This window comes from Gopherus flavomarginatus, chromosome 18 (assembly GCF_025201925.1).
Source record: "Gopherus flavomarginatus isolate rGopFla2 chromosome 18, rGopFla2.mat.asm, whole genome shotgun sequence".
In the NCBI taxonomy this organism is placed as follows: Eukaryota; Metazoa; Chordata; order Testudines; family Testudinidae; genus Gopherus; species Gopherus flavomarginatus.
Window position 1 is genome coordinate 5,668,146 of NC_066634.1, and position 21,471 is coordinate 5,689,616.

Genomic DNA, 21,471 nt, shown 5'->3' on the forward strand with positions numbered 1-21,471 from the left:
AATTTCTCCTTGACAAGAGAATCTTGCTGTGTTTCACCACACACCCAGCTTGGCTGGTGCCCTGCAGTTGGGCTTAATTTGTGCCCTGATACCTCTGTGCTGGCAGCTTCAGTGATGAAAGTCAAAAAATTGCCTGAGCCCTGGCACCTCTTTCATTACAAATTAAGCCCTGCCCCTCAGTCCAAACCATACTCCCAGCCCCCTGCTCTAACCGCTAGACCCTCCTCCCCTCCCAGAGCTGGGGAGAGAACCCTGGAGTCCTGGTTCCCAGCCCTGCCCTGCTCTAACCACTAGTTCACCCTCCCAGAGCCAGGGAGAGAACCCAGGTGTCCTGGCTCCCAGCCCCCCCTGCTGTAACCACTAGACTCCCCTCTCCAAGCCAGGGAGAGAATCCAGGAATCCTGGCTCCCAGCCCCCCCTGGTGTAACCACTAGACCCCCCTCCCTTCCCAGAGCCGGGGAGAGCACCCAGGAGTCCTGGCTCCCTTCTGCTTTTTTGCCATTAACTCTTCAGGGGCAGCAGCATCTGTGAGTGTGGTGAACTTCCGGAGCAGGGTGCCGCAGGCTTTCCAGGGCCGGCGCAGGCAGGAGAGCGGCTCTTGTGCTATCCTCACCCCGGAGGGGCCGGGGGGGGGGGCAGGGGCTGCAGTTCAGAGCACGGCCATTAGGGATCACTGCTGCCCTAGGAGGAGAGCAAGTGGAACGGAGAAGAGAGAGAGGAGGATGAAATAAGAGACTGAAGAAAGAAAGAAAGAAAAGGGGATGGAGAAAGAAAGGGGAAAGGATGAGAAAATCAGAGGCTAGAGAGAAGAAAGAACAAAAGAGACTGAAGGGAGGAAGGAAGGAAGGAAAGAGCGAAAGGAAGGAACGAGAGAAGGAGAAAGAAGGAACGAGAGGGGGGAAGAAGGAGGCGGCTGGCTGACGGAAGGGGGGGGACAGAGGAGAGTCCCACAGGAGGGGGCTGGGACACCCCAAGTGCGGGAGGGGTAGGAGTGAAATGCAGAGGGAGGGGGCATGAGACTCTCCTCCTCCAGCTTCTCCATTGCCTCGCTCCAAGGGCCTTTGTGCCCTCCCCCCTTTGGATTGGGGGGGGGGGATCGTTAGGAGAAGTGAATACAAAAAAAGAAACCTGCTACCGTAAATAAATAAATAAATAGCGCGTTGCATAAATAAGAGTTTGCTACATTGGGGGGCAGGGGCTAGCCACCAAGCCCCCCTTATTGGTGTGGAAGGGCCCTGGGGGGGTCACAGCCAGGGACAGGGTCCCTGCACCGCCTATTGGTGTGGGGGGCCCTGGGGAGACCATGGTTGGGGGGCAGGGTCCCTGTGCCCTGGAATGCTGGATGGGGGACCCCAGTGTCCCCGGGGCAGGGCTCCCCACCGCACCGGTCGTCACAGCTTGCTGCGGATCAGAACCAGGGCGCGGGCGGCCCAGTCCAGGTAGAGGTGCAGGCTGTGGAAGAGGGCGTGGCCGGCCTGCACCACCGCCCAGTGGGTGCCGTGCGAGGGCAGCGTGGGCAGCGGGTCGCTGGGCCGGGCCAGGTTCAGTTTGGACATCTGGTGGGGGGAGAGAGAGAGAGTGAGTGTGTGTGTGTGTCCAGCCCTGCCCCCTGCTGGTGTGCATGTGTGCACGTGCCCAGACTGCCCCCTGCTGGTGTGTGTGTGTCCAGGTCCAGCACTGTTCCCTCCTGGTTTGTGTGTGTGTGTGTCCAGCCCTGTCCCTTGCTGGTATGCATGTGGGCACGTGCCCAGACTGCCCCCTGCTGCTGGTGTGTGTGTGTGTGTGTGTCCAGGTCCAGCACTGTTCCCTCCTGGTTTGTGTGTGTGTGTGTGTCCAGCCCTGCCCTCTGCTGGTGTGCATGTGTGCACGTGCCCAGACTGCCCCCTGCTGGTGTGTGTGTGTGTCCAGGTCCAGCACTGTTCCCTCCTGGTTTGTGTGTGTGTGCGCCCAGCCCTGTCCCCTGCTGGTGTGTGTGGGTGTGTGTGTGTGTGTGTGCGCGAGCAGCGCTGTCCCCTCCTGGTCTGTGGGTGTGTGTGCGCCCATCCCTGCCCCTAGGGGCGGCTCTAGGCATTTTACTGCCCCAAGCATGGCAGGCAGGCTGCCTTCCACGGCTTGCCTGCGGAGGGTCCGCTGGTCCCGTGGCTTCAGCGGATCTCCTATAGGCTCCAAAGCCGCAGGACCAGCGGACCCTCCGCAGGCAAGCCGTGGAAGGCAGCCTGGCTGCCGTCCTCGCGGGGCCGGCAGAGCGCCCCCCGCAGCTTGCCGCCTTAAGCATGCGCTTGGTGTGCTGGGGCCTCGAGCCACCCCTGCCCGCCCCCTGCTGGTGTGTGTGTGTGTGTGTGTGTGTGTGTGTGTCCAGCGCTGCCCCCTGCTGGTGCATATGTGTGTGTGTGTGTCTAGCGCTGCCCCCTGCTGGTGCATATGTGTGTGTGTGTGTCCAGCGCTGCCCCCTGCTGGTGTGTGTGTGTCCAGCACTGACCCCACCCTCCAGCCCAGGAGCTCCCCAGGCCCCACCCCTTGCCCCCAGCTCTGCCACATCCCAGGTGCCTCAACCCCCACCCTGGATGCTAGCTGTATTCAGGTGCTACCTCCAGGTGCACCCCCCCCATATCAGGTGCCCCAGGCCCCATTCCCCAGGACAGGTGTTTTTCCCAGGCTCTGTCCCCCAGGCCAGGTGTGTGTCCCCCCCCAAGCCCCACCCTGTACCAGATGCCCCAGGCCCTGCCCCCAGGCCAGGTGTTTTCCCCAGGTCCCGCCCCTTGCCCGAGGCCCCACCCCGTACCAGGTGTTCCAGGCGCTTGACCAGACGCTCCAGCCGGGCATGCAGGGCTCCCAAGTCTGGCTCCAGGGGCCGCAGCACTGGCCCCGCCCGGCGCAGCCACTCCAGGTGCTTCTGGTAGTTCTGCAGGTCTGCACTGAGCCGTGCCAGGCCCCCGGGCACCTGGGGCAAAGAGGGTGTTACCCACGGCCACGAAGCCCCCACAGCAGGGAGCCCCCAGGGCCTGCCCTGCAGACCTGCCAGGATCCCCCCCGCAGCACCTGCCGGGATCTCCCTAGACCTGAGTCCCCTGCCACTACACCCGCCAGGATCCCCTACAATCAGTGGCAGAGGGGGGTGGAATGCAGACGGCCACGAGGGGCACTGCAGCCCCACTATACGGCCAAGCATCTTCCCCTGCACGGGGGGTAGGGGCTCAGCCCCTCTGTATATAGACGGGAAGGAATATAAACTGAGGATAGAATTCAGGCATCCTGGCTCCCAGCCCCCCAACCACTAGATCCCCCTCCCCTCCCAGATCTGGGATAGAACCCAGGAGTCTGGGCTCCCAGCCCCACTCTCCACTAGATCCCCCCTCCCAGATCTGGGATAGAACCCAGGGGTCCAGGCTCCCAGGCCCCCCACACAACCCACTAGCTGGGTGGACCCGCTCACCTGGATGTTGGCCAGCTCCACGGCACTCATGGACAGCACGGGCAGCGTGTCCATCTTGTGCTCCCCCTCGGCCGGGTACCGGGATTTCTGGGGGAGGGAGGAGGGGATCGGATCTGGTCCAGCCTGGTCTACCCAGCCCCCTCCCCTGGGAATGGCTGCGGGGCTGAGAAAGCCCTGAATATTCTCACCACACCTCCCCCGACACCACTCCCATAGACTTAAAGGAGATGGGGGGAGGCAATAACAGGGTAGATGGGTCTGGGGGACAGGAGGGGGTGGGATACCAGGGTAGATGGGCCCAGAGTCTCATCTGGGGGTGGAGGAGGGATGCCAGGGTAGCTGGGCCCAGGGTCTGACCCAGAGGGCTGGGGGGGGGGATACCGGGGTAGCAGGGCCCAGGGTCTGATCCGAGGGCCGGTGGGGGGGTACAGGGTAGCTGGACCCAGGGTCTGATCCAAAGGCCGGGCTGGGGGACAGGTACCGGGGTAGCAGGGCCTGGGGGCGGGTGGGTACCAGACGTACGAAATGATGGAACAGGTGTTTGGTGTCACTCAGCAGGTTCTTGGCCAGGCTGATGATGGAGTCGAAATCGGCACGGGGGTCTGAAGGCTTCAGGCGGGGAGCAGGGAGCCCCCGCAGCCCCTCGCACAGACTCAGCAGCGCCACCAGCAACCGGCACACACTGCCTGCAGGGGAGAGAGACGGGGGCTGAGAGCAGGGGCTGGGAGTCAGGACTCCTGGGTTCTCTCCTGGCCAGCTATTAGCGCAGCTAATGCATTTATGGTGGCTAACCCCCCGCCCCCCCTCTGCCATCCCAGCCGTGCCCCCTGCTGCACTGCCCCTTGCTGGCCGTGCATGCTGCCTCTGGGGTGGGGTGCCCCGCTGGACCCCACACACTGCACCCCCCTTCCCCAGGGGCCACTGGTTCCCCTCCAGCGGGGGCTGGCCGCATTCCTGGGGCCAGACGGGACGGCCGGATTCCGTGCATTCCCGCCGGCCGGGGCCAGCCCATCGCCCACGGCTTCCGGCTCTCGCCTCCCAGCCGGGCCGGCTCCCTCCACCTCCAGCCTCCGCTCTTCGCTCTGCCTCTTTCCTCAGGTTCGCCCCCTGGCGCTGTTTCTCCTTCACCACTCGTGCTTCCTCACCCTCTTGTCTCCACCAAGCGTGGGCTTGGCCCCCAGGCCCGTGGTGGGTGGGTTCCTTTCTCAGGAACGGGGTGGCGCTGGCGTGTGCCTAAGCCAGACTTGGCTGGATCTGTGCCCTCGCTTTCTGGGCGGACGGGGTCGGTTTGTCCCCGTCGGGCATCGTTTTTATGGGCTGTCAGAGGGTGTGGCGAACTGGGAATATTCTTAATGTTTTCTCTGAATACGGTGTTGGTGCCTCAGTGTCCCCTCTGCAGTTCTTAAGTATCTAGGTGGGATCAGGGTGTGTGATTGCTGCAGAGCAAAGGGCCAGTGCACCTAAATGCCTGACACTCCGTCTCCTATCAGCTGATGGCCTGGCCCCTTCTCTGCAAAGGTGCCAGCTGAAGGTGTTGGAGACAAAGAGGTTAGGTGGCCTCCTGGCCCGGGAAAGGAACTGAGCAGAGGAGGAGGGGCTGGAGGGGGTGATTAGTCTGGAGCTGGCCGGGGACAAGGAATGAAGTGCAGACATGGGGGTCTGGCTCACTGCCACCCAGAACGGACCCGGCTGAGAGGTCCCGTTCACTGTAACTACAAGTTCTGTTTTAGACCCTGTTCCTGTCATCGAATAAACCTCTGTGTTACTGGCTGGCTGAGAGTCACGTCTGACTGCAAAGTGGGGGTGCAGGACCCTCTGGCTTCCCGAAGATCCCGGTGGGGCGGGCTCGCTGTGGGAAGCGCACGGAGGGGCACATGCTGAACGCTCCAAGGAGAGACCCAGGAGGTGACACCATGTGAGCTGCTTGCCCTGGAGACAGTCTGCTCTGAGGGAGAGGAGGCTCCCCAAAGTCCTGCCTGGCTTTGTGGGGAGCAGGTCCAGAGCATCGCCCGAGGACTCCGTGACAGAGGGATAAAGGTCACGGCTCTCTCTCTCGCCCCCTCCCCCTTTTCCCAGGCCCCCCCAGGCCCCGCCCTGCCCGGCGGTGGCTGGCTGGCAGGCGAGGTGGCTGGCAGGCTGGTGGGGATTCTCCGGCCCTGACGTGCAGCTGGCAGGGGCTGCCGGAGAAGCCGGCTCAGCTGTGGTTGGAGAGCTTCCTTTATCGCTCGTCTATCTCCTGCCTCCTTCCCTGGCCGCTTCCTGTCTGCTGCTTCCCTCAGCCAGAAGGAATCTGGGCCCGTTACTTGCGCTAGGAAGCTGGGCACGGAGGAGACCCTACAATAATCAATTGGCGTTCGCTTAGGAGAGACCCGACAATAACCAACCAGGCTGTGTGTACAGGAGACCCTACAACAACAAACCTGCAGGCACTCATGGCAGACCCTACAATAACAAACCAATCTGTGTGGACAGGAGACCCTACAACAATACACCAGTGTGTATTCATGGCAGACTGTACAATAATAAACCAGTCTGTGTTCACAGGAGACCCTACAATAATCAACTGGTGTGCGCTTACAAGAGACCCTACAATAACAAACCAGTCAGTGTTTATGGGATACCCTACAATAAGAAACCCGTGTGTATTCACAGCAGACCCTACAATAACAAACCAATCTGTGTGTACAGGGGACTATACAATAAGAAACCAGTGTGTATTCATGGCAGACCCTACAATAACAAACCTGTTAGTGTTTACAGGAGACCCTACAATAACAAACCAGTGTGTATTCATGGCCCACCCTACAACAACAAACTAGTCCGCTTTTACAGAAGACCCTACAGTAACAAACCAGTGTACGCTTATGAGAGACCCATGATGACAAGCTGGCGAGCCTTCATGAGAGACCCTACAATAACAAACCAGCACGCACAGCCCTGGAGTTCACCAGAGCCCCTCCCAGCCTCACCAATGCCAGCTTGTTACTGTAGGGTCCCCTGGGGAGGGGCTGTTATGGTAGGGTCTTTTGCCCAGTTTACTCTGGACTCCTCTATTTCCAAACCCAGCCTGGCTGCTCTCCCCTCGCCCCTGCCACCACCACACACTCATCCCACACCACACACACACACACACACCACAACCACACACACACACAACCACACACACACACACCACACCACATCCTGCTTGGTGTAACCAAGAGTCATGTGGGAGTCCACCAGCCCAGAGTCCCTGACACTGGGGAGCAGGATGACTGGCAGGGGTGGGGGGTGGGGGGTCCAGGCCTATACAGGGACAGAAAGGACAAGAACAACCCCTGGCCCCCCTCCCCAAACCCCCAGCTGTATTGGGAGGGGCAAATCCCAAGTTCCCAAGGGGGCACGAAGGGGTTAAAGTCCCCCCCAGCCATAACTGCCCCAGATAGGGGTTAATGGGAATAACCCCCTTGTGTGCCCCTCCTCCATGCAGACCACATAGCTGGGCTATTCTACTCCCCGCCCCCCAAAACTTCCCTATACTGGGATCCCCATGTGACAAATTGGGGGATTTTCTTGTCTCACTGAATGGGGTCCCCCCCACGGGCTGCACGGGGCCAAGAGTGGGCACAACCTGTGAGTCCGTGACCCCCCCTCACCCCCAGCCAGCCAGTCCCTGCCCCGGGGCTGGAGGGGAGCTGGTGCCTCCTGGAGGGGAAAGGCCTCGTGCCCCATTCCCCACCCCCTGAGCCAGGCAGTCCCTGCCCTGGGGCCAGATGGGAGCTGGCGCCCCCTAGAGGGGAAAGGCCCCGGGCCCCATTCCCCACCCCCTGTGCCAGGCAGTCCCTGCCCTGGGGCCGGATGGGAGCTGGCGCCCACTAGAGGGGAAAGGCCCCGAGCCCCATTCCCTGCCCCCCTGAGTCAGCCAGTCCCGAGTCCCTGCCCTGGGGCCGGACCAAGTCTGGTCAATGTAAGCCCCCAGCTCCCCCCCCGCCCGCCATGGTGGGATTGAGTGTCCCGCCTGGAGCCTGGGGGGCTGGTTTAGGTCCCTCCTTCACCCCTCCAGCTACCTAAACCCTCCGTACCCCAGGGCCTCCGGAAAGCAGCATCCAGGGTCTGAACCCGTCCGGGGGCAGGGGGAGGATGGGGAGGAGGGATGGGGGCAGGAAGAAGGGGAGGTGCGGCATGGGGGAAGTGGGAGGATAGGGAGGGGGGAGAGGGGAAGAGGGGAGATGGAGGGGGGACGGGAAGATGGGGGCAGGGGGAGGATGGGAGGGGGAGGGGGGCAGGAGGGGAATGGGAACGGTGCAGAGGGAGGATAGGGAGGGAGGCATTTCTTGGTAAAGGCCAACGGAAGTGGCTCAGAAACACACACAGCAGCATGTCTGGGGATAGATAGATAGATAGATAGATGGGGTTGCTGGGGATAGATGGATAGATAGATAGATAGAGGGGGTGGATGCGGATAGATAGAGGAGGTGGATGGGGATTGACAGATAGACAGAGGGGGTGGATGGGGATAGATAGGTAGATGGGGATAGATAGATAGATAGATAGATGAGGTAGATGGGGATAGATAGATAGATAGATAGATAGATAGATAGAGGGGGTGGCTGGGGATAGATAGCTAGATAGATGAGGTAGATGGGGATAGATAGATAGAGGGGGTGGATGGGGATAGATAGATGGATAGATGCGGTGGCTGGGGATGGATAGATAGATAGATAGAGGGGGTGGCTGGGGATAGATGGATAGATAGATGAGGTAGATGGGGATAGATAGATAGAGGGGGTGGCTGGTGATAGATAGATAGATAGAGGGGGTGGCTGGGGATAGATGGATAGATGAGGTAGACGGGGATAGATAGATAGAGGGGGTAGATGGGGATAGATAAAAGGATTTATCACTACTATAAATGAGGTTGATCCATCATCTGCCCCCCCCCACCTGCCCAGCCACCGCTCCCCCACCCCCGGGAAGCGAGCGGGACGGCTGACCCAAGGGCCACGCCGGGGCCTGCAGCCTGTGATGAGCTCACTCTGGCGCATGCTGGGACCTGCTCCCCCTGAGTCACCCAGCAGGCCCCAGAACACCTGGCCCAGCCCCGGAGGGAGGGGCAGGGTGGGGCTGGGGCTGCCCTTGGAGTGCAGAAGGGGAATCCACAGGGGCAGGAGAGGAGGGGGGTGGGCGTACGGGGAAGAGGGGGAGGGGTGCCTGTAGGATGCAAGGGTGGGGGGGAGGGGCATAGTTTGTGGGGGAGTCTGGGGGGTGCAGGGGACAGGAGGAGGAGGAGGAGGGTGAGTTGGGGTGGGGGCAGTAGGGGGAGGGTGGGGTGCCCCATGGGGTGAGATGGGGAGTGGGCAGGAGCGGGGAGGTTTGGGTCCTGGGGATGAAATGCTCATGGGGTGCAGGGTCTGAAAGGGGCAAGTCAGGGGGTGCTGGACTGAACCCCAACCCTGCCCCTCCACCGCATTTCATTGGCCAGAGAGGAGCTGGGACGGGAGAGGGGGAGCTATTGTGAGGTGGGGGGGCTCCCACCTTGGGTCTCACCCCCTAGAGATTGCACTGGAGGGGGAGAGCCCCCAGAGAGACCCAGGAGCCCAGCAAATGGGGGGAGGGAACGGAAGGGAAAGGAAGGGAAGGCCCGGGGAGGGGCTGTTAAGACCTCATGGGGACCCCCCCTCATCAGACTAAGACACCTGCCACCCAGCAATGCAAGAGTTAATGGCAAGGGGCCCCTGCCCCACAACTTCCAGATACCCCCTCCCCCATCCTGTACAAACCACCCTGGGTTCCCCCCACCCAGCCCCCCTGTATCCCCCAAATCCCTTCCAACACCCCCTACCCCCAGGAGCCACCATACAGTCCAGTCCCCCTGCACCCCCGCAATCCCCCTGCACCCCGCCATCCCCCCATGTCCCCACTGCCCCTCTGCGCCCCCACCATCTCCCTGTGCCCCTATTATCCACCATCCTCCTTTACCTCCCAGCTGTGTCTGGTGGGTAACCAGCTCCCAGGCCCTCCGTTTCGCTCAGCTTGGATGCTGTGGGAGTCCTGCACAGAACCGACCACCTCTCCAGCATGTGGGGGGTATTTGGGACCCCCAACCCACGGAGCCAGCAGTTCATGGGACCCTGGGCCTGGAGCCACCCGGCAGAGGGGCTTGGGCAGGGTCTGGGTTGTAGTGGGATTTGTAGGGCCCACTGGCTGGGGGAGAGCCATGGGGTAGGAAAGGGTTAAACACACACACACACACACACACACACACACACACACACACACACACACACACACACAGCCTTTGTGTAAATCAGCACAGCTCCACTGACCTATAGCAACTGCCCCCCCCCGGCTACACACACAATCACAGATGTAGACAAAAACACACCCAGCTCTAACACACAACACACACATCACAGATCTACACACAGAGATACACACACACATTTACACACAGCTGTAACACACATTGATACACACACACAGAAATCACAGATCTACACACAGAGATACACACACACATTTACACACAGCTGTAACACACATTGATCCACACACACACACACACACACACACAGAAATCACAGATGTACACACACTCAATCTAAATAAGATCATGCAGACATCTATACACAGATACACAGAGAGAGATCTACGCCCATCTCTAACACACACACACACACACACACACACACACACACACACATACAATCACACACACACGCCCCAAGTGCCCATCAGCCCCCAGGCTCTCCCAGCATGTGGGGGTTACACAAACTTATGCTGCCCCCACCCCACCCCCCGTCCTTCCACTTTATGCCCCTCTCTCTTCTGCAGCCCCCCAGCACCCCACCCCTGGAGGAGCCCAGGCCTTCCCCCCACCATGTAACGCCCCCTCCACCCACAGCTGAGAACCCCCAAACTTCCTACACGTGTCACAGGCATCTGGGGGTTGGCCCCCAGAGGGCACTGGGAGCAATCCGGCCTGGGTCAGCCCTGGGCGGGGGAGGGAATCCAGCCCAGGCAGGCCGTTTTAAGCTGGCCCGCGAGCTGCGCCATGCGGCTCGGCCCTGCTCCGGCTCCAACACGCTCTAATGGGAGCTGCAGGGGCGGTGCCTGCGGATGGGGCAGGGCGCAGAACCGCCTGGCCGCGCCTCCGCGTAGGAGCAGGAGAAGGGACATGACACAGCTTCCAGGAGCTGCTTGAGATAAGCGCTGCCTGGAGCCTGCACCCCTGAGCCACTCCCCATGCCCCAACCCCCTGCCCCATCCCTGATCTCCCTCCTGCCCACTGAACCCCTTGGTCCCAGCCCAGAGCACCCTTCTGCACCCCAAACTCCTCATCCCCCATCCCACCTCAGAGCCTACGCCCCCAGCCAGATCCTGCCCCCCTTCCTGCACTCCTGCCCCAGCCCTGATCCCCCTCTCGCCCTCCAAACCTCTCGGTCCCAGCTCAGAGCTCCCTCCTACACCCCAAACCCCTTATCCCTCATCCCACCCCAGAGCCTACACCCCCTCCCACACCCAACCCCAATTTTGTGAGCATTCATGGCCCGCCAGACAATTTCTATTCCCCAATGTGGCCCTCGGGCCAAAATATTTGCCCACCTCTGCCCTAGCATCTCACTCCAGCATGTCCACACTGCCAGACGCAGCCTGCGGCTCCGAGTCGGAGAGCCAGGGGTGTCGGAGCCAGGGCTCCGGCCTGCGCCTGCCCGTCTACGCTGCAATCTGGAGCCCACGCCCTGATTGCCCAGCAGGGCCAGCCACGGGGCTTTCAGCTCAGCATCAAGCCACCTGCCCTTCGATGGCAAGGCAGGTTTGGTCCACACCCGAAACAGACAAGACTGTATGTGATCAATATATGGTACCAGCCATATGGGGGCAGGGGGTGTGTGGGGATAGATAGATAGATAGATAGATAGATAGATGAGGTGGCTGGGGATAGATAGATAGATAGATAGATAGATAGATAGATAGATAGATAGATAGATAATGGGGTGGCTGGGGATAGATAGATCGAGGGGTGTCGGGATAGATAGATAGATAGATAATGGGGTGGCTGGGGATAGATAGATCGAGGGGTGTCGGGATAGACAGATAGATAATGGGGTGGCTGGGGATAGACAGATCGGGGGGTGTCGGGATAGATAGATAGATGGGGTGGCTGGGGATAGATAGATAGATAGATAGATAGATAGATAGATAGATAGATAGAGGGGGTGGCTGGGGATAGACAGACAGATAGATAGAGGGGGTGGCTGGGGACAGATAGATAGATAGATAGATAGATAGATAGATAGATAGATAGATAGATAGATAGGTAGAGGGGGAGTCTGGGGATAGCTAGCTAGATGGGGGTGTCAGAGGACAGATCGATCAATAGGGCTGCACGTATCATTCGAACACAAGCACTTACTCAACATGAAACCCCTCCCCAGACACAGACTGGGCCAGGTCCCCAGCCGGAGGCACTTGCCATAGCTTCATTGGCTCACACCGGCCAAGGAGCTGGTCCACCCTGCTACGAGCCGCGTATCTGCCCACGTCGGTACGGCCCGAGCGTTTCCCCGGCCTGCCCCGCAGCGCGGGTAATGGACTCAGCAGGCTACTCCATCAACACGCCACCTGGGGTGTCCAGGACACAGTCGTGCCTCTCGGTGAGCCAGCCGCATCTATGGGGCAAGAAACTGACCCACTGCGCGTGACCCATAGATCATGTCAGATCTGCATGGCATGGGCATGCAGACATATATATACACAGCCATCGATACAGGAGACATCTGTCTGTGCATTAAACATACCCTGAACCGTACAGAGGAACAATAGGTCCATGAGACCCACACAACATGTTGGCAATAGCATTGCTATAGACGAGGGGTGGGCAAACTTTTTGGCCCGAGGGCCACATCTGGGTATGGAAATTGTATGGTGGGCCATGAATGCTCACAAAATTGGGGGTTGGGGTGCAGGAGCGAGTGAGGGCTCCAGCTGGGGGTGCAGGAGGGTGGGACAGAGGGGTTCGGAGGGCGGGAGGAGGATCAGGGCTGGGGCAGGGCTTTGGCGTGCAGGAGGGGGTCAGGGGTGCAGGCTCTGGGTGGCTCTTACCTCGAGCAGCTCTCAGAAGCAGCAGCACGTCCCATCTCCGGTTCCTATGCGGAGGCGCAGCCAGGTGGCTTTGCTCGCTGTCCCTTCCGCAGGCGCCGCCTCTGCAGCTCCCTTTAGCCTTGTTTGCTGGCCAATGGGATCTGTGGAGCAGTGTTTGGGGCAGGGGCAGCATGTGGAGCCCCCTGGCTGTCCCCGCAAATAGGAGCCAGAGGGGGGACGTGCCGCTGCTTCCGGGAGCCATGCGGAGCAAGCCTGGCAGGCAGGCAGGAGTTTGAGGGTCAGATTAAAACATCTGAAGGGCCAGCTGCGGCCCCCTGGGCTGTAGTTTTCCCACCCTTGTTATAGACAGATGCAACTCGCTGGGCACTGGCTATGTGCCTAAGCGCAGGCAATAGATGGATTCCCAAGGATCAGTATCGGGCAGACACAGTATGGATGTGTCTCTGTAAATATAAACACGTGCACACAGCGGAGTAAGACAGAAGCATCTGTGCATGCAGTATAGATATACACACACACACACACACACTTCTATGAGAAGCATCTATCTCTGCCTTAAATAAACCTAGGCTTGGCAGATTTTAATTTCTATTTTCATCGGTTCAACAGATAATTTCATCTTGATGTATTTCCCCCGCATTTAAATTTGCACGGCTGTGCACAACGATGGGGCTCAGGCATCTTTGAAATCCGTTTCAATATTCAATAGTACCAGTCGCAGGACATTCCAGGGGGGAGGAGACACTAGACGCTTGATAACAGAGGCCTGTGGGATCCCAAAAGCGAATGCCTGATCGCACAAATTGTCCACACCCGAAAAAGACGCCCAGCAAATACCCTTAAATCAAACTCGGCTACGTTCTCAAGCAGAAGTTTTCTGACTTTGCTGTCAAGTTCAATGGCTACCAATGGAAACATTTTTTGGTTAATCCCGGCATTGACTGATAACAATCTCACCCTCCCAAGTCTCCGCAGAGACAGATTGCAAACGTAGCACAACAGATACACCAACGGCTTCAGATAGACACAGCATGCTAATAATACACATATAGAGAGAGAGACAGAAGCATCAATCTATGCATTAACCATCCACCTACCAATTGCAAATGATCAATACAGATACCGCCTCAGACATACCCAGGGCGTGTCCATACACACGCCCGCGCACAAAACACACTATCGAGCGGTACATCCAGCCAGGAAGCAATTGTAACTGATCAGCACAGCCCATGAAACATACAAAGCACATGCATCTTGAAAGCTGGAGATCCATGTGCACGGGTATCTCTCCGTGCACACGCAGGGTCTAGTTACTCGGCTGGGACTAGAAAGAAAGAGAATTGTAAAGGAAGAAATTACTTCATGAAAGAGGAAGAAAAAAAAAGCAGCAACGTTTTTGGAAATTGAGGCAAAAAGGAAAAAAAAAACAGCAAAAAATCAGAACTTACTTTTCATGTTTTTAGGGTTGGCCAGGGCTGAGTGGCTTTGAGGTTAAGGTAAATTTGTGGGGTCCCTGAGTTTTAACGCTTTCTTCTCCCGCAATATTTTGTCCTTTCTTCTGCTTTGAATTTTAAAGTTTGTGGTTCGCTTTGCTTTGCTTTGATATATTTTGGTTTTTTTGGTCAGTTGCTTTTTGCATTTGTTTGTACAGTTGGGTGATGGCTTTTTTCTCTCTCTCGCTTTCCCACTTTGGTTGGGTTTGGGGGCAAACGTATTTTCTTCACGGCCACCTGCTTTCCAAAAAATCCCTGGGCTTTTTTGATTACTATTTTGAGGTAGATTGGAAAAAAAAATAGGGGATCGTTCCCCTACACTTTCTCCACCAACACACACACACCCTCACACATACAGGCACAAAAATCAACACACGCACACCTCCCACCCCGCCCTCCCCCCCCCGCAGGTGAAAAAAAATGAAGTGCCGCACAACCTCTTCCCTGTACTTTGTGCGTGTGTATGTGTGTGTGTGTGTGTGTGTGCATGTCACACCACTACAAATTGCTCTTTATATACCAGGCGCAGGGCCCTCTCTGTAAGTGTGTGAATGTTTTTTCAAAGGATGACACATCTTGACTCATTCCTTTCCATTCAGAAAAAAAAAAAAAAGGCAGCGCAAGAGGGAGAGGGAGAGATCACCACTCGAAAATCTCTTCCTCTGACTTGCAGCGCACGTTTGAAGTGGGTGGCGTGCAATAGGGCAAGAGATGACACACATCTCTAGAATGCATTGCCAGCCGGCGCGCTCTCCCTTTAAAAGTTTCTTGGGGGGAGGGAAAGGGTGATGAAGTCATGCTCTAATCCCACCGCTGCCACCACCACTACCGCTGGGGTCTCTGGGAGAGGCGTCACCCCCCCACCACACACACACACACACACATCGGTGACTTTCTTTTCTTCTCCTTCACACACACACCTGAGAGGAGAGCTGGCCACTGGGGAGACTTTGGGAAGGATGAAGGGGTATGAAAAAGGAAGGGGGGGAGGTGATTGAGAAAGAAAGAAAGAAAGATGCAGAGGACCAGCCAGAGATATGGCTATCGCAATAGCTAGTAACTGACGCAGGCCGACACAACGGAGATCTGGCTGCTCCTAGTTGTTTTAAGCCCAGTCTAGTGGGCCGGTCTGCAGTGGGGATCTGGCCCTTTATCTCTGGCACTCTGGGGACCCAACTGACCCAGTGCTGCTGGACGCCCGTTATTGGCTGGCTGGGAGACGTGCGATGCACTGGCCAACTGCGGTCACTGGAATGCAGTGGGGGTAGGGGGTGAGATAAGCTCCCCCATAGCCCCAGAGGGATAGCCATGAAATTGATGACCAGTGTCCTTGGGACAGTGCTACAGCAGGAACTGTCACCCCATCTCCACTGGCAGTGACAGTTCAAGGTCTGGGGCACAGCGGGGTCCCCGTGCCGGGGCTCGCACTGCATCACTGAGGCACAGCAGGATCCCTGTGCCGGGACTCGCACCGCATCACTGGGGCACAGCAGGGTCCTTTTGCTGGGGCTCACAATGTGTTACTGGGGGTACAGTGGAGTCCCTGTACTGTAGCTCACACTGTGTCACTGGGGATGAAGTGGGGTCCCTTTACTGGAGCTCGCACTGCATCACTGGGGGTGCAGTGGGGTTCCTTTACTGGAGCTCACATTGCATCACTGAGGGCACAGCAGGGTCTCTGTGCTGGGGCTTGCACTGCATCACTGGGGCACAGCGGGATCCCTGTGCTGGGGCTCGCACTGCATCACTGGGGCACAGCAGGGTCCCTGTGCCAGGGCTCACACTGCATCACTCGGACACAGCAGGCTGTCCATGCTATGGCTTGCACTGCATCACTGAGGCGCGGTGGGGTGTCTGTGCTGGGGCTCACATTGCATCACTGGGGCATGGCGGGATCCCCATGAAGGGGCTCGCACTGCATCACTGGGGAACAGCAGGGTTACTGTGCCTGAGCTCTCACTGCATTACTGGGGGTGCAGTGGAGTCCCTGTACCTGAGCTCACACTGCATCACTGGGGGCACGGAGGGGTCTCTGTGCTGGGGCTCACACTATGTCACTGGGGGCACAGCGGGCTGTCTGTGCCAGGGCTTGCACTGCTCACTGGGGCATGGTGGGCTGTCCATGCCGGGGCTCGCGCCGCATCACTGGGGGCACAGTGGGGTGTCCGTGGGGGCTCGCTCCGCGTCACTGAGGCGTGGCGCGGTGTCTGTGCTGGGGCTCACACCGTGTCACTGGGGCATGGCGTGGTGTCCGTGCCAGGGCTCACACCGTGTCACTGGGGGCACAGTGGGGTGTCCGTGGGGGCTCGCTCCGTGTCACTGGGGCGTGGCGGGGTGTCCGTGACAGGGCTCGCGCCACGTCACTGGGAACCGGAGCTCCCTCTCCCCTGGGTCCAGCTCTATTATCTCCAATGCTCCCCTGGACTCTCAGGGGAATTCTGGTGAAATCTCCTTCCTTGTTTGTCTCTTAAGCAAGAGCCAGGCCCAATCGATCCTCCCACACTTCCCTCTCCCCGACCCTGGGTCGAGCTGCCCCTCCCCCCTGGCTGCTCAGGGGGTGAACAAAGGACAGCAGCCTGGGGCAGGAGGCCCCCAAAACACTTCCGAAGGCTCTTCGGAAACTTAGTGTATCCTACAGCACCAATGCGGCCCCTCTGGGGTGGAGCGCGGGGGCTGGTCATGCAGGGAACCTCTCACCCAGTGCCGAGATGCAGCCCCTCTGGGGTGGAGCGAGGGGGTCTGTTTAGGATGGAGCCACGCACTGGGGCATGGGAGCCAGCACTGGCGGCTCGGGGAGATCCCCTCCCTACTGAGACACGCCCCCCCACAGCACAGCTCCCCCCTAGCGCCGCACTGGAAAAAGCACCCCAAGACCTGACTCCCAGCCCACCCCCCCAGCTCTAACCACTAGACCCCACGGCCTTGGGGGGGATAGACAATCAGGGAAAATCCCTCCCCAGAGCCTCAGTGGGGTCACTGCACTGAACTGAAAGTTGGGCTTTTCAGGGTTAAAAGGATTTTTTTGGTTTCTTCGTTTTCCTCATTACATGTGTCCAGTCTGGCCCCAAAGCTATCTGGGAAGGGAAGCCAGGACTCCTGGGTTCTAGCCTGGCTCTGGGAGGGTCTAGTGGTTAGAGCAGGAGGCTGGGAGCCAGGACACCTGGGTTCAGATTCAGCCCCACGTAAGAGCCCAAGTGGGGGGGGTCGCCCCCTAGGTCCCCTTCCTGGTGCATTGTGGTCTGGTGGCCAGGGGATGAAAGCTTTGGCCTTCTGCTGGCTTGGGAGACGCTGACTGTGCAGCCTGGGGCCCTGTGTGGATTTCACAAGCCCCCCCAGCCCAGGTGTGCCCCCCCCCGCCGCCGGACTGAGGGCTGAGTCAAAGCCACGCTGGTCAGTTCAGAGTCACCCCTGGAGCCGCAGCTGCCGTCAGACTGGACTTGACATGCTCCAAGCCCCCTGGCTTCTGGCTCCTCTGCGGCTGATGTGTCAGCCGGCCCTCCCAGCTCACAGGCACCATCGCTTGGGGCCCCAACTCAACCACCAGCCCCCACCCCCTCCCAGAGCCGGGGGGAGAACCCAGGAGTCCTGGCTCCCAGAACCCCCCTGCTCTAACCATTAGACCCCTCCCCTCCCAGAGCCAGGGAGAGAACCCAGGAGTCCTAGCTTCCAGCCCCCCCTGCTCTAACCACTAGATGCCCCTCCCCTCCCAGAGCCAGGGCGAGAACCCAGGAGTCCTGGCTCCCAGCCCCCGGCTGCTGGCCTGCTCTGACCCACACTGCTCCCAGGGGAGGGTCCCCTTTGCCCGCTTTCTGCCTTCCCAGGTGCCCAGCAGGCAGCCGATGACTCTGTGTCTCTCCCTAGCCGGTGTGTGTCACTGGCGCCCCGATTTACAACCCTCCGGTCCGTCTCCAGGCTGCCTCCCCTCCCAGCCCCCGCCCAGCCCATGGGGCAGCTGCTAGGCCAGAGCAATGGAGAAGTGAGAGGGAGCTCGCTTTTCTCCCCCAGAGCTGCCCCCCCGAGGGTTGCCCCCACGCCTGGGATAGCTAGAGGATCCTATACCCACCAGATGGCTCCCAGCCCGCCCCCCACTCTCCTCTCAGAGCCAGGGAGAGAACTCAGGAGTCCTGGCTCCCAGACCCCCGCCCTCCAGCTCTAACCACTAGACCCTCCTCCCCTCCCAGAGCCAGACACCCAGCTGGCCAGGTCCAGCCCCTGTGTGACCCCGACTCTATGGGAGCCGAGCTCTCAGCCCACAAGCCCCATTGACAACCCAGCAGTATCAGCGCCCCACTTCACAACTGCTGGGAAGGCCCACCCCTCGGCCTGCTGGGCAAGCCAGCCCGGGGCCAGGGGGGAATATAGGCCCCATTGTGTCTGGCCCTGACCTCACAGGGCCATGGCCTCCAGGGGGCTATCAGCTGTGTGTGTGTGTGTGGGGGGGGTGCCCCCGGTTATCCCAGGCCCTCCTTTCCCAGCAGGGGGCGCTGTGGGGCATAGGCGGGGGCTCTAGCTGGGGGGGGTCCCAGCTACCTCAATGCCTCCTTTTCCAGCAGGAGGTGCTGTGGGCATGGGGCAGGGGCCTCCTGGCTACCCCAGCCTCACCTCTGCCAGCAGGGGGCACTGTGGGACATGGCATGGGGGCTCCAGCTGGGGGGGAGGGGCTTCTTACTACCCCAGTCCCATCTCAGCCAGCAGGGGGCACTGTGGGCATGGGGTCAAAGCTCCAGCTGGGGGGGGGAGGCTCTCTGCTACCCCAGCCCCATCTCTTCCAGCAGGGGGCACTGTGGGCATGGGGTCAAAGCTCCAGCTGGGGGGGGAGGCTCTCTGCTACCCCAGCCCCATCTCTTCCAGCAGGGGGCACTGTGGGCATGGGGTGGGGGCTCCAGCTGGGGGGGGAGGCTCCCTGCTACCCCAGCCCCATCTCTTTCAGCAGGGGGCACTGTGGGCATGGGGTGAGAGTTCCAGCTGGGGGGGGAGGCTCCCAGCTACCCCAGCCTCAGCTCTGCCAGCAGGGGGCACTGTGGGGCATGGGATGAGAGCTCCAGCTGCAGGGGGGGGGGACTCCCAGCTATCCCAGCCCCATCTCTGCCAGCAGGGGGCACTGTGGGCATGGACTGGGGGCTCCAGCTGGGGGGGCTTCCGGCTATCCCAGCCCCACCTCCGCCAGCAGGGGGCACTGTGTGAGCCTGGAGTATCTGGGAGCTGTCCCCTGCCCCACTCCCTCCAGCGCCCCCTGGTGGGACAGGCCAGCCTTGCAGCTGCTCCGGGGGTGGGGGTGGGAAATGAGCCTTTTCTGCATTAAGCAGCAGCGTATCCGGCAGGGCCACGGCCCGGGCGGCATGTGAATGGGCCCAGTGTGCGCCGGGCTCAGTGCCAGCTCCCTCGCCATAGAAACCCCCGGCCGCAGCTGTAAACAGGCCATCAGAAATTCCCCTCCCGTGCCCGAGGGGGGAGGCAGTGCGAGCCAGTGGAGGGAGCGGGGAGAACACAAGGCAGGCAGGGCGAGGAAAGGAGCTGCCGGGTGGAGGGACAGGAGGGGGCCGTGCTGACAGGGGTGGGAGGACTGGGAGATGCCCCCAGAAGCCAGCTACCATGCTGGGCCTTAGCCTGCAATATCTCATCCCAGCACTAGGGGGCGCTGCTCTCCATCTCCCCACCCCCGGCAGTGCCCGGTCCCCACCTCCGCACCGGGGATTGGGGGGGGTTGGACACACTGCTGCCCTCTGCAGGATGCACTGAGAACTGCCCTGTCAAGGCCTCATTAGTGCTAAGACAAGGTTTCCCAAACCGTGAGGTGTGTCCACCGGAGGAGGGGTGCAAAGAACTGTTGGGGGGGTGCAGCTGGGGTGCAGGCCAGGCCCAATCAGGGATGAGGAGAGAGCCCGACCCAGCTTAGCTTCCAGCCCTGCCCCCACCTGCAGCCCCCTTACCCCATCTGCGTCCCTCCTCCATGGAGCAGCAGTCTCACTCTCAGCCCCAGCTGGGGGGGGGGAGACTTGGACAAGTGGGGGAGGTGATCCTGAAAAGTCTGGGGACCATTGGGCTAAGAGCTGGGGAGAGAGTTAGAGAAACCTGTTTTACCGAAGACAGGGAAACTGAGGCACAGTGTAGGGAGGGTGATGAACTGAGGTCACATGGCAAATCAGAGGCAGAGCGAACCCAGGAGTCCTGGCTTCTAAGCCCCTGCTCTAACCAATAGATACCACTGTCCTCCTAGAGTCGGGGAGAGAACCCAGGAGTCCTGGCTCCCAACCCCCTCCTCCCGCCCCATCTATGTGTCTGGCACGATGGGGTCCCAAGCTCACTTGAGGCCAGGACTTCTATCATAATGCACTTCACAAGACCTTTACTAGCTCAGGGCTGATCACGGGGACGGGGGAGGAATGGGAAGAGGCAGGATACCAGGATAGATGGGCCAGGGGGCTGATCCGGGGGGATGGGAGGAGGCGGATACCAGCATAGATGGGCCCAGGGGCTGATCCAGGGGGGATGGGAGGAGGCGGGATACCAGGGTAGATTGTCCCAGGGGCTGATCCAAGGGGGATGGGAGGAGGCGGATACCAGCGTAGATGGGCCCAGGGGCTGATCACAGGGGGCAGATGGGAGGAGGCGGGATACCTGGGTAGATGGGCCCAGGAGTTGATCCGTGGGGGATGGGAGGAGGTGGGATACCGGGGTAGATGGGCCAGGAGGCTGATCCAGGGGGGATGGGAGGAGGCGGGATACCGGGGTAGATGGGCCCAGGGGCTGATCCAGGGGGGATGGGAGGAGGCGGGATACTGGGGCAGATGGGCCTGGGGGCTGATCACAGGGGCCGGATGGGAGGAGGCGGGATACCGGGGTAGATGGGCCCAGGGGCTGATCCAGGGGGGATGGGAGGAGGCGGGATACTGGGGTAGATGGGCCTGGGGGCTGATCACAGGGGCCGGATGGGAGGAGGCAGGATACCTGGGTAGATGGGCCCAGGGGCTGATCCGGGGGGATGAGAGGAGGCGGGATACTGGGGTAGATGGGCCCGGGGGCTGATCCGGGGGGATGGGAGGAGGCAGGATACCGGGGTAGATGGGCCCAGGGGCTGATCCGTGGGGGATGGGAGGAGGCAGGATACCGGGGTAGATGGGCCTGGGGGGTGATCCGTGGGGGATGGGAGGAGGCAGGGTACCGGGGTAGATGGGCCTGTGGGCTGATCTGGGGGGGATGGGAGGAGGCAGGATACTGGGGTAGATGGGCCCAGGGGCTGATCCGTGGGGGATGGGAGGAGGCAGGATACCGGGGTAGATGGGCCCGGGGGCTGATCCGGGGGGATGGGAGGAGGCAGGATACCTGGGTAGATGGACCCGGGGGCTGATCCGTGGGGGATGGGAGGAGGCAGGATACCGGGGTAGATGGGCCCGGGGGCTGATCCCGGGTGTAGTGGGGAGGGGAATGTTTCTCAGCCGGTTCCCTGCCAGAGTGATGAAA

General features: G+C 60.2%; 1 protein-coding gene across 1 annotated transcript; it reads right to left on the reverse strand.

Moving 5' to 3' along the window:
- Positions 1 to 1,201: 1,201 nt before the first annotated feature.
- On the reverse strand, positions 1,202 to 14,275 carry IL11 (interleukin 11). The gene is made up of 5 exons (XM_050927582.1): positions 13,966 to 14,275; positions 3,956 to 4,119; positions 3,434 to 3,520; positions 2,783 to 2,941; positions 1,202 to 1,556 (listed from the first exon to the last, which is right to left on the reverse strand). Exons 1-5 carry the CDS (start codon positions 13,970 to 13,972, stop codon positions 1,392 to 1,394), a joined length of 582 nt encoding a protein of 193 aa, XP_050783539.1. The 5' UTR covers positions 13,973 to 14,275; the 3' UTR covers positions 1,202 to 1,391.
- Between the last annotated feature and the right edge of the window lie 7,196 nt (positions 14,276 to 21,471).